At 46.0% G+C, this 14184-nt stretch overlaps 1 protein-coding gene and 1 long non-coding RNA gene across 7 annotated transcripts in view; one reads left to right on the forward strand and one right to left on the reverse strand.

The window, feature by feature from the left end:
- The window catches only part of DNAAF9 (dynein axonemal assembly factor 9), a 128664-nt gene extending 126379 nt beyond the window's left edge, over positions 1 to 2285 (reverse strand). For 2 of the 5 annotated variants that reach the window (XM_051845223.2, XM_051845221.2), the window contains exon 1: positions 866 to 1384. In XM_051845223.2, the coding sequence (XP_051701183.2) occupies positions 866 to 952 (87 nt within the window). In that variant the 5' untranslated portion in view covers positions 953 to 1384. Of the gene's footprint in view, positions 1 to 865; positions 1385 to 1532; positions 1705 to 2159 lie in introns of those variants that run through there. The other 3 variants (XM_051845225.2, XM_070052018.1, XM_051845226.2) reach the window with 3 other exon arrangements.
- On the forward strand, positions 472 to 13739 carry LOC138844325 (uncharacterized). 2 transcript variants are annotated; one of them, XR_011379969.1, is made up of 4 exons: positions 582 to 833; positions 2647 to 2828; positions 11403 to 11559; positions 13428 to 13739. It is a non-coding gene; the product is annotated as an uncharacterized lncRNA (long non-coding RNA). The 2 variants fall into 2 exon arrangements; XR_011379968.1 differs by lacking the exons at positions 11403 to 11559; positions 13428 to 13739 and having other exon boundaries at positions 472 to 833; positions 2647 to 3525.
- The last annotated feature ends 445 nt before the right edge of the window (positions 13740 to 14184 follow it).

The following is a 14184-nucleotide window of genomic DNA, read 5'->3' on the forward strand; positions in this document are numbered from 1 at the left end:
TAACTCTTTCAATTAAATAAACAAATCTTAAAAAAAAAAAAAAATCCCAAACTCAAGATGCTCTGAGATACATCCTAAGTCTACAGCGAGATTTAATGGGTGGCTGCTCCAGGTTCTAAAGCATCCAGTGCAACTTCTGTACAAAGTTCAAATACTTTCTAGCAGTGAAACAGTTTGGCAGAAATGTTGGGTCAGTTTGGAGACCAGCTCACCACTCGTAATTGTCGAGCCCACAAGGAATTTAACTAAACGCTGAGGAGTTCAAACAAAGCCACTCACTAAATTAGAACCTAATAGGATTCCTAAATGCAGTGTTTCATTAGTATCTAACCCCATCTCTCCCATCCTTTATTCATTCAACAAACTTGTATTGAGTTGCTAGGGTATGGGAAGGAATGCCAAGAAGTAAAATTGGGACAGGGTTTTAAGAATTAGTTCTTGTTCTCCATGAATCTGGTCTAGATAAAACAAACAACCGATCCCAAAAAAGATTGGCAAACGAAAAGTTAAAACATAATGCGTTAGGCATCATAACAAGGATACAGGAAAAGCCATTCTCATACATGAATTGACAGTTTCCTTTCCGGGGAACAATACCGTATTTGCTTTGCTAAGTGGCTAGGATATTTTAAACGCAAGCTAACAAAACAAAACCCTCTCCCGCCTTAATGACAGCTTAGCAGTACTAAAGCTCATTGCTAGCCCTCTCCCAGGCTCTCAAAGGTCTCTAGAGGCTGCAACCCCTCCGCCACCCAGCGGGGACAGACAATGCCCAGACTACCAAGGTCAGTCCCAAAGGCGCAGAGAGCGGAAATTGGAAATGGATCTTCCAGGTATGTTGGGGAACCCTCCCCTACGTACCCACCTCACACCAAAGCACCAAGGGCGCCGCCTCCAGCCTCGGGGGCCTGGCGTCGCCGCTTTCGGGGGTTCTTGGACCCCTCTTCCTCATCGATCCAGTTCACTGTTTCGTGTTGCTCCCCTAAACCGAGCTCCCCATTGTGGAGTGAGTGAGGAAGGGGTGCGCTTCGAGGTGGGGAAACGCACCACAGGGGAGGTGCTGTCAGCGGGGTGTGCATGGAGGTGTCGGTGTCTTAGGGCAGGGCAAAGGCCCGAGAGACCACCAGTAGGGCGGAGCTTTGGACATTTGGGGTTTTATACAGGCGAGCTATTGTGTGGGGGTCTCTAGAGATAGCCGTTTCCGGGGGATACATGCCACGAGGAAAGCAGAGGAGTTATCCAACGGGATGCCCCAGTGGAGATCTCTCTAGGGGGCTCTTTCCTGGGAGAAGTGTACTGCGGGGATGGGGATGTCATAATAGGGGTCTCGCAGGCAGCCGCTATGGTGCTGTCCGCAGAGGAGCCACTGAGAGGGCGCCGTTCCTGGGAAAACGTTCCTCACCGAGCCGTTTAGCAAACCACCGTCGGCGAGGAAGCCATGTCGGGCCACGCCCTGCGGCGGGAGGCGTCGCCGGACCCCGACAGCCCGCATCCCCAGCCTGGGGCCCCTCTCTGGCCTCGGCCCCGCGTACCTGACGGAGGGCGACCCGCGGCCGGAACCGCCGGAGGACCGCGCGCGGGGCAGCTCCAGCCGGCGCGGGGGGTACACGTCCATGGCGGCGGGCGGCGGAGGAGGACGGCGCCGTTGCGAGGGTCGCTCAGGCCCGCTACAGCCGGGCGGGGCGGAGGGGCGTGCCGGGTGGGAGGGGCCGGGCGCGCGGGGGCACGTCGGAGCGGGGGCGGGGCGGACGAGCGCAAGGAGCGCCGACAGGGGCGCCGGGCCGCCTCGGGGAGGTGGGGCTGCGCCCGGACAGCGGCAGCGCACTCCTTAAGCTCCCAGGCTCTCGGGCCCGGAGGTGGGGGCACGGGCGGCCAAGGCGGGGGTTGCCGCCGCGTCGCTTTGCCCTCTCCTCAGGGCCCGCATCAAGGAGGGAGGCACAGCGCGACTCCCCCCCGGCCGCGCACACGGATGCGCCCGGGGCGGGGCCTCGCGGCAGCCCCGCCCCCTCCGCCCCCGCCCCTCGGGCTCCGGGCTCCAGGCTCCAGCGAAAGCCGGGATCCGGGGCGCTCCAGTCCGGGTGCCTGGCGCCTTTCCCGGGGCTCCAGGCGGGTGTCTTGCCGCTGTTTCCTCACCTGCAGCGTATCAGGGGCGCACCCACCTTTGAAACATCCAGGTGGTTCCTAGCGGGCCTCCGGGTAGCGCTGCGCACCCATCTGTGCCCAGGCCACAGCCGTGAGAGGCTCACTGGATCCCGGGGGACCCCTCGCCGGCACCGGGAAGGTCCTGGCTCTCGCGTTTCCGAATGCGGGCCCGTAGACAGTTAATCTCATCGAGCTCCGGCCTTTTCGTGTGTAGGATGGGGAAACGCTTCGCTGACGGGGTGGCCAGGCGTCTTGTACCTACAAGGTGTGTGTAATAATTTGGCCCTGCGTCATGCATTGATTTGTTAGGATGCCCGAAATGTCCTCTCCATCTTTTTATAGTGAATATTCAATAATTAGTTTGCGCCTTTTTGCCGCCACAGGAATTGACGCTACCTCCATAAATAAAAACCTGATCATGCCTAGGGGTCTCCTAGAGTTTAGCTGAGGGAAAAACCAAAAGGAGCCAGTGGGAATTAAAAATTCTTGTTTTTCATGTTCAAGAAAAGAACGACATTTGGCTCAAGTCCCAAGTCGTGAACAAAAACCCACCATTATTTAGAGGTTGCTTCGCCACACGCTCTGCAAGTCAGCCAATCAGCGACAGCCTCACTCCAGGGGTTTATGCTCGTGGAAATCAACCAGTCAAGAGCGGCTTCACTCGCTAACGGCGCTTCTGGAAGTTGGTAAATCAAGGACGGCCCCACGCTTCTGAGAGCCAGCCAATCCTTGAAGCTGTGAGCTCCAGACAATAGCCGATCAGCAAAAGCCTCACACCCGCAAGCAGACCTCCGAGAGTCAGGGGGTCCTTCGTGGTCCACGAACACAGCCGAGAGCCCACCCATCGCTGCACACCCCGCCTTCTTAAAGACCACCCATCCCTGAGGGCCCGGCTTTCCGAAGCCTTTAATAAGAGCCGCTCTAGCTTTGTTCACCGAGGCTCTCCCTTCAACTCTTTGTTCCAAACAGATGAGAAATTTTTATTTTGCATCGGATATTTAATTCAATTGGGGGGTGTTTGTTTTCTGCAAGTCTGAAGTTTTAAACTCAAGATTCACTCTGTTAGGGGCCGGCGCTGTGACCCAGCGGGTTAACGCCCTGGCCTGCAGTGCTGGCATCCCATGTGGCCGCCGGTTGGAGACCCAGCTGCTCCACTTCCAATCCAGCTCTCTGCTATGGCCTGGAAAAGCAGTGTAAGATGGCCCAAGTCCTTGTGCCCTTGCAACCACGTGGGAGACCCAGAAGAAGCTCCTGGCTCCTGGCTTTGGATCGGCTCCTGCCTTTGCAGCCAATTGACCCTCTCTCTCTCTCTCTCTTTCTCTCTCTCTCTCTCTGCCTCTCCTCTGTATAACTCTGACTTTTAAATAAATAAATCTTTTTTTTAAATTCACTCTATTAATGATTAGGTATGGGTTTGAACTTCTAATGGAACCAAATGATGCAGCCATGAAACTTTTTTTTTTTTACTATAACCTTTGCTAGGACTGCAATTAGCTATTTTGTTTGTTTGAAAGACAGAGGCAGAGACTGAAGCCAAGGCCCAGGAGCATCTTTCTCATCTCCCACATGGGTGCAGGGGCCCCAGGACTTGGGGCATCCTCAACTGCTTTTCCAGGCGGTTAGCAGGGAGCTGGATCAGAAGTGAAGCAGGTAGGACTCGAACCAGGGCCCATATGGGATGTTAGTGTCACAGGCGGTGGCTTAACCCACTACACCACAGTGTCAGCCCCTGGATGAATCTTATAAACATGCTAAATGGAAGAGTCAACCAGAAAGACCACATACTGTATGATTTTAATTAAAGGAAATGTTCAAAGTAAGCAAATTCATAGAAAGATAGTGGTTGCCTAGGGCTGGGGAGGTGGAGGAGAAATGGGAAATGACTGCTAATAGTTGCAGGTTTTTTTGTTGGGGTGATAAAATATTCTAAAGTTGATGGTGGTAGTGATTGCACAACTCTGGGTGTATACCCCTTGAGTTGTTTTAAAAAACTGACAATAGGGCCTGATGTTTGGCAGAGAAGTTAAGAGTGGTTAAGCAGTTATGCCCACATTCAGTATGGGAGTGCCTGAGCTCATGTCCAACTCTGATTCCATACTAGCTTCCTGCAAATGCACACTCTGGGAGGCAGCAGGTGATGACTCAAGTACCTCAGTCCCTGCCACACACATGGGAGACCTGGACTGAGTTCCCCATGCCTGCCTTGTTGCAGGCATTTGAAGAGTAAACCAGCAGATAGAAGAACTCTCTCTGTCACTCCCTCTCTCTCTCTAGAACACTCTGCCTTTCAGATAATTTTTTAAAAAGATTCATCCATGTTGTAGCATGTGTTGGAATTTTGTTCCTTCTAGTTGTTTAATATTCCATTTACCATGTCTTATCCATTTACCAATTAATGAATATTTGAGTTTCCAATTTTTCCCATTAATGTTGTTATAAACATTTGTGGACATAAGTGTTTGGTTCTCTTGAGTATGTACTTAAGAGTGGATTTCTGGATCATGTGGTAATTATTTTTTAAAAGATTTATTTATTTGAAAGGCAGTGCTACAGATAGGGAGAGACAGACAAAGAGAAAGAGATCTTCAGTCTGCTGGTTCACACCCCAAATGGCTGCAATGGCTGGGGCTGGGCCAAGCCAAAGCAAGGAGCCAGGAACCAGGTGCTTCCTCCCGGTCTCTGATGTGGGTGCAGGGGCCCAAGCACTTGGGTCATTAGCAGGAAGCTAGATCAGAAGTGGAGCAGCTATGACTCTAATCAAAGCCAACATGGGATGCTGGCACCACAGGCAGTGGCTTTACCCACTATGCCACAGCACCGGCCCCATCATGTGGTAATTCTACATTGAACCTTTTGAGGAACTGCACATAATTTTCCAGAATGGCTGTTCCATTTACATTCCCACAAACAATATCCTCCTTAACACCTTTGATTTTAGTTATCCCATTGTGAATGAAGTGGTATCTCACTATGGTTTTAATTTATACTTTTTCTGATCATTAATATGTTGAGCATCTTTTCATGTGCCTAATAGTCATTTGTATATCTTCTTTGGAAAATGTCTGTTCAGATCTTTTGCCAATTTTTAATTAGATCATTCATCTTTTTATTATTCTATTTATTTTATTTTTTAAATATTTATTTATTTGAAAAGCAGCGTTACACAGAGAGGAGAGGCAGAGAAAGAGAGGTCTTCCATCCACTGGTTCACTCCCCAATTGGCTGCAACAGTTGTAGCTGGGCCGATCTGAAGCCAGTAGCTAGGAGCCAGGAGCTTCTTCCAGGTCTCCCATGCGGTGCAGGGGTCCGAGCACTTGGGCCACCTTGTATTGCTTTCCCAGCCCATAGCAGAGAGCTGGATTGGAAGTGCAGCAGCCAACCAGTGCCCATATGGGATGCCAGCACTGCAGGAGGCAGCTTAACCCGCTACACCACAGTGCCAGCCCCTATTATTCTATTTTTTAAATATTTATTTATTTGTTTGAAATCAGAGTTAGAGAGAGGGGGAAGAGACAGAAAGATAAAGAGAGAGGAATCTTATATCTGCTGGTTCACTCTCCAGAGATTGCCATGGCCAGAACTGTGCCAAACTGAAGCCAGGAGCCAGGAGCTTCTTCCAGGTCTCTCACATGGGTAACAGGAGTCCAAGCACTTGGGCTATCTTCCATTGTTTTTCCTGGGCCTTTAAGGAGCTGGAAGAGAAATGGAGCAGTTGAGACTTGAAGTGCATTCCCATAGGTGATGCAGGACATCACAAACTTGGATTAACATGCTGCGCCACAGTGCTGGCCCCTGTGTTACCCATTTTTAATTTGTGTATGTTTTGTCCCCAAACGCCAAAATGCAAGCGTGAATGTCATGATGAATCTTCCCAACTGTGCACATTTACATATTAATGAGGAAAAGCTCATTTGCATAGTATGCAAGCATTCATTCAGTACTGAAAATGATGAAAAGCCAAATATAAACTGTAGACTAACAGCAAAGCATAAAATGTGTGATTCTTTTCAACTTGTACTAAAGGAAGTGATAAAATAACAATTTTCCATTGAGAGAAATTCAAATGAAGAGGATAAAAATAATTGCAGCAGAAGTTATAATGATCTCTTACACTGTGTATTATCATCATCATCATTTAGAATATTTTCTGATACCAAAATTGAAAGCAAATTTTTGAAATGCCAGGACAAAATCAACTTCAATATTAAAAACATAATAACTTTATTTATTTTTTATGTTTATTTATTTTCATCTTACTTGAAAGACAAAGCAGGAAAGACAAAGAGGGAAATAGATAGAGACATCTTCCATCTGCTGGTTTATTCCCCAAATGCCCACAACAGCCAGGTCTGGGCCATGCCAAAGCCAGGAGCCGGGAACTGCATACAGCTCTCCCATGTGGGTGGCAGGGACGCAGGTACTTGGGCAATCATCGGCTGCCTTTCCTGGGTGCCTTAGAAGGAAGCTGGATGGGAAGCAGGGTAGCCGGGACTCAAACCAGCAGCCGATAGGGGTGCAGGCATCTTAAACAGCGGCTGAGCCAATTGTACCACAATGCCCTCCCCAGACTCCATTTGTTGTTTCAGGGATTATTAAAAGCTCTAAATGCCTTGCCTTTTAGTAACATAGCCATGGATGCAACTAATCACAATGCCAGAAAATTACCCCCTTCTTGTGAGATACTTTCTTGTGAAAAAGCCTTGCTTGTACATTGTTTTGAGTAAAATTCCTTCCAGATGAGATTTCAGGAACAAGAGCAAATTTTTGCAGATTTTCCTATTGAGTTGGGAGTTACTGAGAAAAATCATACTGCTTTAGTTGGAGGGAATACAAATGAAATTGTGGTAGCTGTTTGCACAATGTTTATTTAAAGTTGAGATAAAGCTTGAATGAGTCCATGAAAGATGTTGACTGTCCTGTTCACATTCTGCTGCTCAAACAGCATCTGGTTTCCTTTCTATTGACACTGAAGCAATTGTAATGATTCAAACTGAACAGTTAAGAGATTTTTGTGATTTTGTTGGCATTCTTCAATTCTTTCCCATTCAAAACCCATTAACTATCGTTAATATAGGGAGCTGAGTGCATCCTCAGTTTATTTGAAGCACTGAAATCATACTTTTGATCTTAAGAAAAGGCTCCCAAAATTCTTAATGACTTTTGAAATAACCCAGTAAGGGAAACATACTTATTTCTTGTTCATAGCTTATAATATCTTTTTGGTAAGAGGAGCATGCCAACAGAAAAAAGAGCAGAGTATTATTCAGGCACTCCATTGCTTAATGTTGAGTGCACTGAGGAACTAATTGATGAAGAGAAATTTATTCCTTTAATGTCAAGACTGTTCTTGAAAGGGACCTGACTTAGGAACAAGAAAGGAAATTCTGACTTGAAGTGCATAATTGTTACAGCATTTGTCGTGACTACCTTTTGAAATGGGTTTCATCCCCTTAAAATTTTATTCTTTTACATGGATATTGCTAAGTACTCTTCTAGCATTGAATCAAGTGAAAGCATTGTGTTTAATACTGAAGAAGAAAGGAATAAAAATAGGGGCTGGTGTTGTTAATTGTAAGCCACTGCTTATAATTACAGCATCCCATATCAGAGCACTGGTTTCAGTCCTGGCTGCTCTGCTTCTGATCCAGCTCCTGACTAATGCATTCAAGAAAGTAGAAGAGGATTGCCCAAGTGCTTGGACCCCAGCTACCCACATGGGAGACTTGAATAGAATTCTAGGCTCCTGGCTTTGGTCTGGCCCACCCCCAGTCGTTGTGGACATTTGGGCAGTGAACCAAAAGATGGAAGATTCTCTCTCTCTCTCTCTCTCTCTCTGTGTATGATTTTGCATTTCAAATATATATATATATATATATATATAGTAAAATGCTGCTGCTTTTTTTTTTTTTTCTTGCGGTGGACAGCATTTTTTAAGTTTATCAATCAAGAGATGCAGCATAATCCTGAAGATAGTATTTGTCTCAACAAATCAAATTTGAAGAGCAATTCTCAGGGTTGTTAACTTTATCCTGGAATATCCCATATTGAGGTACCTGGAATATGTTCAGTTTACTGACCCATAATAGTGTTGAGCATGTTTTCTAGTTAATGAGTGTTAAATGGATAAAAGGATGAAGTAGGTTATGTGACCATTGTTGAAGTTATGTTATAATGAAAAGGCACAATGATTGTTATATATTAATGTTAGCCATGCAGCCACCTGGCTAAAACTGCGCCAGTTTCCTAACAATGATTATATCTGCAAGGAATTTAATAAACAAATTCCAAAAACAAAAAACTATTAAATAAAATGGTCAAGGGCAGATATTTGATGTAGCAGCTAAGTCTCTGCTTGGGACACCCACATTCCATACTGGAGTGCCTACTTTAGGTCCCAGCCCCTGAGCTGCTCTCCATTCCAGCTCCCTGCGAGTGCACACCCTGGGAGGCAGCAGATGATGGTTCAAGAACCTGGGTTCCTGACACCCTCGTGGAGACCCAGAATGAGTTCCAGGCTCCTGGTTTAGGCCTGACCCAGCCTCAGTTGTTACAGGCATTTGGAAGACCTCTGTCTGTCTGTCTTTCAAATAAATACAAATAAAGGGGCCAGCGCTGTGGCATAGTGGGTAAGGCCACCGCCTGCAGTGCTGGTGTCCCATATGGATGCTTGTTCGGGTCCCGGCTGCTCCACTTCCGATCCAGCTCTCTACCGTGGCCTGAGAAAGTGGTGGAAGATGGTTCCAAGTCCTTGGGCCCCTGCACCCACACTGGAGACCTGGAAGAGGCTCCTGGCTTCAGATCAGTGCAGCTCCAGCCATTGCAGCCAATTGGAGAGTGAACCAGCGGATGGAAGACCTCTCTCTCTCTCTCTTTATGCCTTTCCTTCTCTCTCTGTGTAACTGACTTTCAAAAAAAAAAAAAACTTAAAAAAATGAATATACAAATAAAATTTTTTGGAACATGTAATGTTTATGGTGTTTCAAGTCACTAGGTTTGAGGATAATTTGTCATTCAATGATCGATAACTAACGCAGCTTGACAGCAATTCCATAAAGTAAGAAAGAGAATAGATCCATTATACAAATGAGAAAACTGAGGCTCAAGGTTAAGTGACCTGCCTAAATAAGCCTCAAAGGAGATTTTTTTTCCTTTGAGAAATCAAATTTCATTGCAATTTCCACAATAGAGGCATCACAACTCAGCAAATCCCCTCAGTCCTCCCTGAACTCCCTTCCCAGCCCAACATTCCATCATCTTCTCTCAAAAATGCTCAAGCCTGCCCCACTTCACAGCCCCGCTCTACATATCGTCCTTTGAATTTCCTGCTAAGCAAAGCAAAAGCTGGCTATGCTAGAACTGAGCTTTGGATTCCAGCTCTTTCTGATCCCCATGTTTCTAAATACTCTGCCTTTTAGAAGGGGCTTTCTGAGAATGGCATTAGCAATGGAGAAAACAACAAACGCAAAAGAGCGAGGGTTTGCTTCTGAGGGAGCAGATGGACAGTGGTTCTGCATGGCTCAGATCAGAACTCGGAAATGAGCTGACAGCTGTGTGTGGAAACCTGCAGGCCATGCCAGTGATTTGTACTCTTAAAATTTATTTACTTTATTTGAGAGGCAGAGAGCTCCCATCCACTGATTCATTCCCCAAATACCCACCACAGCCAGGGCTGGGCCAGGCCAAAGCCAGGAGCCAGAACTCAATCAGTCTCTGATGTGGATGGCAGGGACTCAAGAACTGGGGCCATCATCTGCTGCCTCCCAGGGTGTTCATAAATGGGAACCTGCAACTGACAGTGAAGCCAATACCCAAACCCAGGCTGGCTGGCTGGCTTGCTTGCTTGCTTGCTTTCTTTCTTTCTTTCTTAAAGAACACTTTTAACTATCTGTTGATCTCATTTCCATATTCAGTATTGATCTCTCTTCTGAGATTTCTTTTTTTTTTTTTAAGATTTATTTATTTATTTGAAAGGCAGAGTTACAGAGAGGCAGAGGCAGAGAAAGGGGTCTTCCATCCACTGCTTTACTCCCCGGATGGCCACAATGGCCAGAGCTGGGTCAATCCAAAGCCAGTAGCTTTTGCCAGGTCTCCCACATGGTTGCAGGGGCCCAAGGACTTGGACCATATTCTACTGCTTTCCCAGGCCATAACAGAGAGCTGGATTGGAAGTGGAGCTGCTGGGACTTGAACCTGTGCCTATATGGGATGCCGGCACTGAAGGTGGCAGCTTTACTCACTATGCCACAGTGCCGGCCCTTACCCAAGGCATTCTAATATGGGATGCAGGTATCCTAAGCAATGTGTTTTTTTTGTTTTGTTTTTAAGATTTTATTTATTTATTTGAGAGATAGAGTTATAGAGAGATCTTTCATCCCCAGTTTCACTCCCCAAATGGCCGCAATGGCAGGAGCTGGGCCGATCTGAAGCCAGGAGCCAGGAGTTTCTTCGGGTTCTCCCATATGGGTGCAGGGGCCCAAGCCCTTGAGCCATCTTCCACTGCTTTCCCAGGCCATTAATAGAAACCTAGATGGGAAGTAGAGCAGCCAGGACTTGAACTAGCAACCATATGGGATGCTGGCACTGCAGGCAGAGGCTTAGCTTTCAATGGTACAGCGCTGGCCCCAATATTTGGAATTTTCAGAACACCTTTTGGTAGTTTAGCAAATATTGTTGGTGCTCCTTAGCACTTCACTTTCTTGCATGCTGGCTCGTCTTCCACAGTCAGCAGGCTAGAAGGGCTGCAGAATTAATGGTTGATGGGCATCTTCAATCAGTGACAGAGAGGAGTTGGGTGAATATCCCAGCTCCTCACTCCTCAGGTGGGACAACTCTGAGGCACGTGTTCCAAGCTGCTCTTTCCCAGCACGATTAAGCTCCAGGTGCCTACTTGCACCCTCCTGGTGGCTTTTCCCGGGATTGCGTCCCAAGCACGGTTCTTGCCCTCAAAATCATATCTTACGTCTGCTTTTGAGCAGCAGGAGGAGTGACTATAAACTAACACAGAAAGAGTAAGAAATAAGATATACTATGCTCATTAAAATGTTTATTAAAATATCACTTTTCCCAAATTACTCTAAGAATTAAATACAATTTCCAACAGAATCCTAACAGAATGTTGTTAGGGAGACATAATATGATTCTTGGGGCCAGCACTGTGGCGTAGCAGGTAAAGCTGCCATCTGCAGTGCCAGCATCCCATATGGGCGCTGGTTCGAGTCGTGACTGCTCCACCTCTAATCCAGCTCTCTTCTGTGGCCTAGGAAAGCAGTAGAAGATGGCCCAAGTCCTTGGGAGACCCAGAAGAAGCTCCTGGCTTTGGATCCGCGCAGCTCCAGCCGTTGCGACCATTTGGAACATGAACCATCAGATGGAAGACCTCTCTTTCTGCTTCTGCCTCTCTGTAATTCTGCCTTTCAAGTAAATAAATCTTTTTAAAAAAAAAGTACAAAAAAAGGTACTTAAGGTCATTACTAACAAAGTTACATGCCCTAGCAAATAGCAGAATTTGTTATAAAGCTATTAGTAACTAAGATTTACCATAAAATTATCATAATGGAACAGGTAGAGGTAAACAGACCCCTGTTGTGAAATAAATGGGGCATTACAAATCAGTCGGGAAATTGGTGTGTTAATCACTAAATAGTGATTTGACTTGTATACAGAATAGCTGCAGATAAGTTAAATATGAAAAGCAAAAACTATGGGGTGAGCTTTCAGCCTGATGGTTAAAGATGCCCATGTCCTGGGGCTGGCATTGTGGAGCAGCAGGTTAAGTTGCCACTTGCGATGCTGGTCTCCCACAACAGAGAGCTGGTTCATGTCACAGCTGCTCTGCTTTGGATCCAGCTCCCTGCTAATGTGCCTGGGGAAGCAGCAGAAGATGGCCCAGGTGTTTGGGCCCCTGTCACCCAAATGAAAGACTCAGGTGGACTTCCTGGCTCCTGGCTCCTGGCTTTGGCCTGGCCCAAGCATTTGAGGAGTTGAGGAGTGAGCCAGTGATGGAAGAAATTTCTCTCTCTCTCTCTCTCTTTTTAACTAATTAATTAATTAATTTGCAAGGCAGAGTTACAGAGAGAGGGAGAGACAGAGAGAGACTGAGATCTCCCATCTGCTGGTTCACTCCCCAAGTGGCTGCAACAGCCAGGGCTGGGCCAGGCCAAAGCCAGGAGCCTGGAATGTCATCCGGGTCTCCCATGTGGGTGCAGGGGCCCAACAACTTGGGTCATCTTCTGCTGCTTTCCCAGGCACATTGGCAGGGAGTTGGATAGGAAGTGGAGCAGCTTGGTCTAGAGCCAGCACCCATATGGGATGCCAAGGTTGCAGGTGGTGGCTTTACCCTCTATGCCACAATGCTGGCCCCAAATAATTTTTTTTTTTTAAGATGCCCGTGTCCCACACCAGAGAACTTGGGTTTAATACCCAGCTCCAGCTCCTAACTCCAACTTTCTGCTAGCATAGACCTGGGGAGGCAGCAGTGATGGCTCAGTCATTGGAGTCTTGCAGTTCTCGTGGGAGATCTGGATTGGGTTCCCGGCTCTGGGTACAGGAGTGAACCAGCAGATGAGGATTCTCTGTCTGTTTCTCTGTCTTGTCTTCTGTCTCTCTGCCTCTCATTTTTTTTTAAAGAAAGAAAAGCAAAAACTTGAAGTTACATGATATCTTTAAAAAATCATATATCTAAATAAAGGACTGATATATTTGACCAAATCAAAATTCAGAACATCTGTGCAACAACAGTCAGCACAACCAAGTTAACTATCCAGGCTGTAACATGGATGAAACTTGAAAGCATTATGCTAAGGGAAAGAAACCGGCTGAAAAGACTATGTAGTGTGTGGCTGCATTTATATGCAAGATCCAAAATCAGCAAATCTGTAGAGACAGAACATAGATGAGTAGCTGCTAGAGACTTGAGGGAGAGAGAGAACAGGGAATGACTACTAATAAGTATGGAGTTTTGTTGGGGATTGATAATCATGCTCTAAAATTAGATTGTATGATGCTCGCACAACTCTGGACATATCTAAAACCCACTGAACTTCATACTTTAAATGACTAATTTATGGTATGTGAATTATATCAAAATAAATTTTTTTTTTAAGAAAGCAAGCTACACACTAGGAAAAAAAGGAAAAGATACTTGCAGTGAATATTACTGACAGAATATGTCAAAGGACTTCTATAGGGGCCGGTGCTGTGGCGCAGTGGGTAAACGCCTTGGCCTGAAGCGCTGACATCCCATGTGGGTGCCAGTTTGAGACCCAGCTGCTCTACTTCCAATCCAGCTCTCTGCTATGGCCTGGGAAAGCAGCAGAAGACCTGCACCCATGTGGGAGACCTGGAAGAAGCTCCAGGCTTCGGATCAGCGCAGCTCCGGCCGTTGCGACCAATCGGAGAGTGAATCATCAAATGGAAGATCTCTCTCTTTCTCTCTCTCTGCTTCTCCTCTCTCTGTGTAACTCTGACTTTCAAATAAAATAAATAAAAAAAGAACTTTTATAAAACAATAAGTGAAAATATCTCAATATAAAAATGTACAAAGATTTAAAATGGGCAATTCACAGATGAAGACATGCAATAAAAATTATGTAAACGTGCTCAAACTCATTAGTAATGTGGCAGAAGAAAAATAAAACAATGGGTTACTACCACATCCATTAATTTGGAAAAGAAATTTAAAGCTTTTGATTACATAGTGTTGCCAGGATATGGAAAAATGGGAACTCTCATACACATCTAGTGGGAGTATCAATTGGCAGAAACTTAGTAATACCTACTAAAACAGAAGATACACACATACTCCTATAACCTAGAAATTCTACTTCTAAGGAAACTCTTGCATATCAGGATGTGTGAGGTATGTTGTTTGTAATAGTAAAATGGGGGAGTACTATCCACCAAGGGGGGAATCAAATGTGGAATAATCATATAATGTAATATATAACAATTAAAATGAATGACTAGGGATAAATTTCAGACGCAAAAGGTGCAATGAGCTACAAAAGAATGTGACATCATTAATGCACATTAAAATAAATATAA

The sequence above is a fragment of the Oryctolagus cuniculus genome, chromosome 11 (assembly GCF_964237555.1).
Source record: "Oryctolagus cuniculus chromosome 11, mOryCun1.1, whole genome shotgun sequence".
Classification (NCBI taxonomy): Eukaryota; Metazoa; Chordata; class Mammalia; order Lagomorpha; family Leporidae; genus Oryctolagus; species Oryctolagus cuniculus.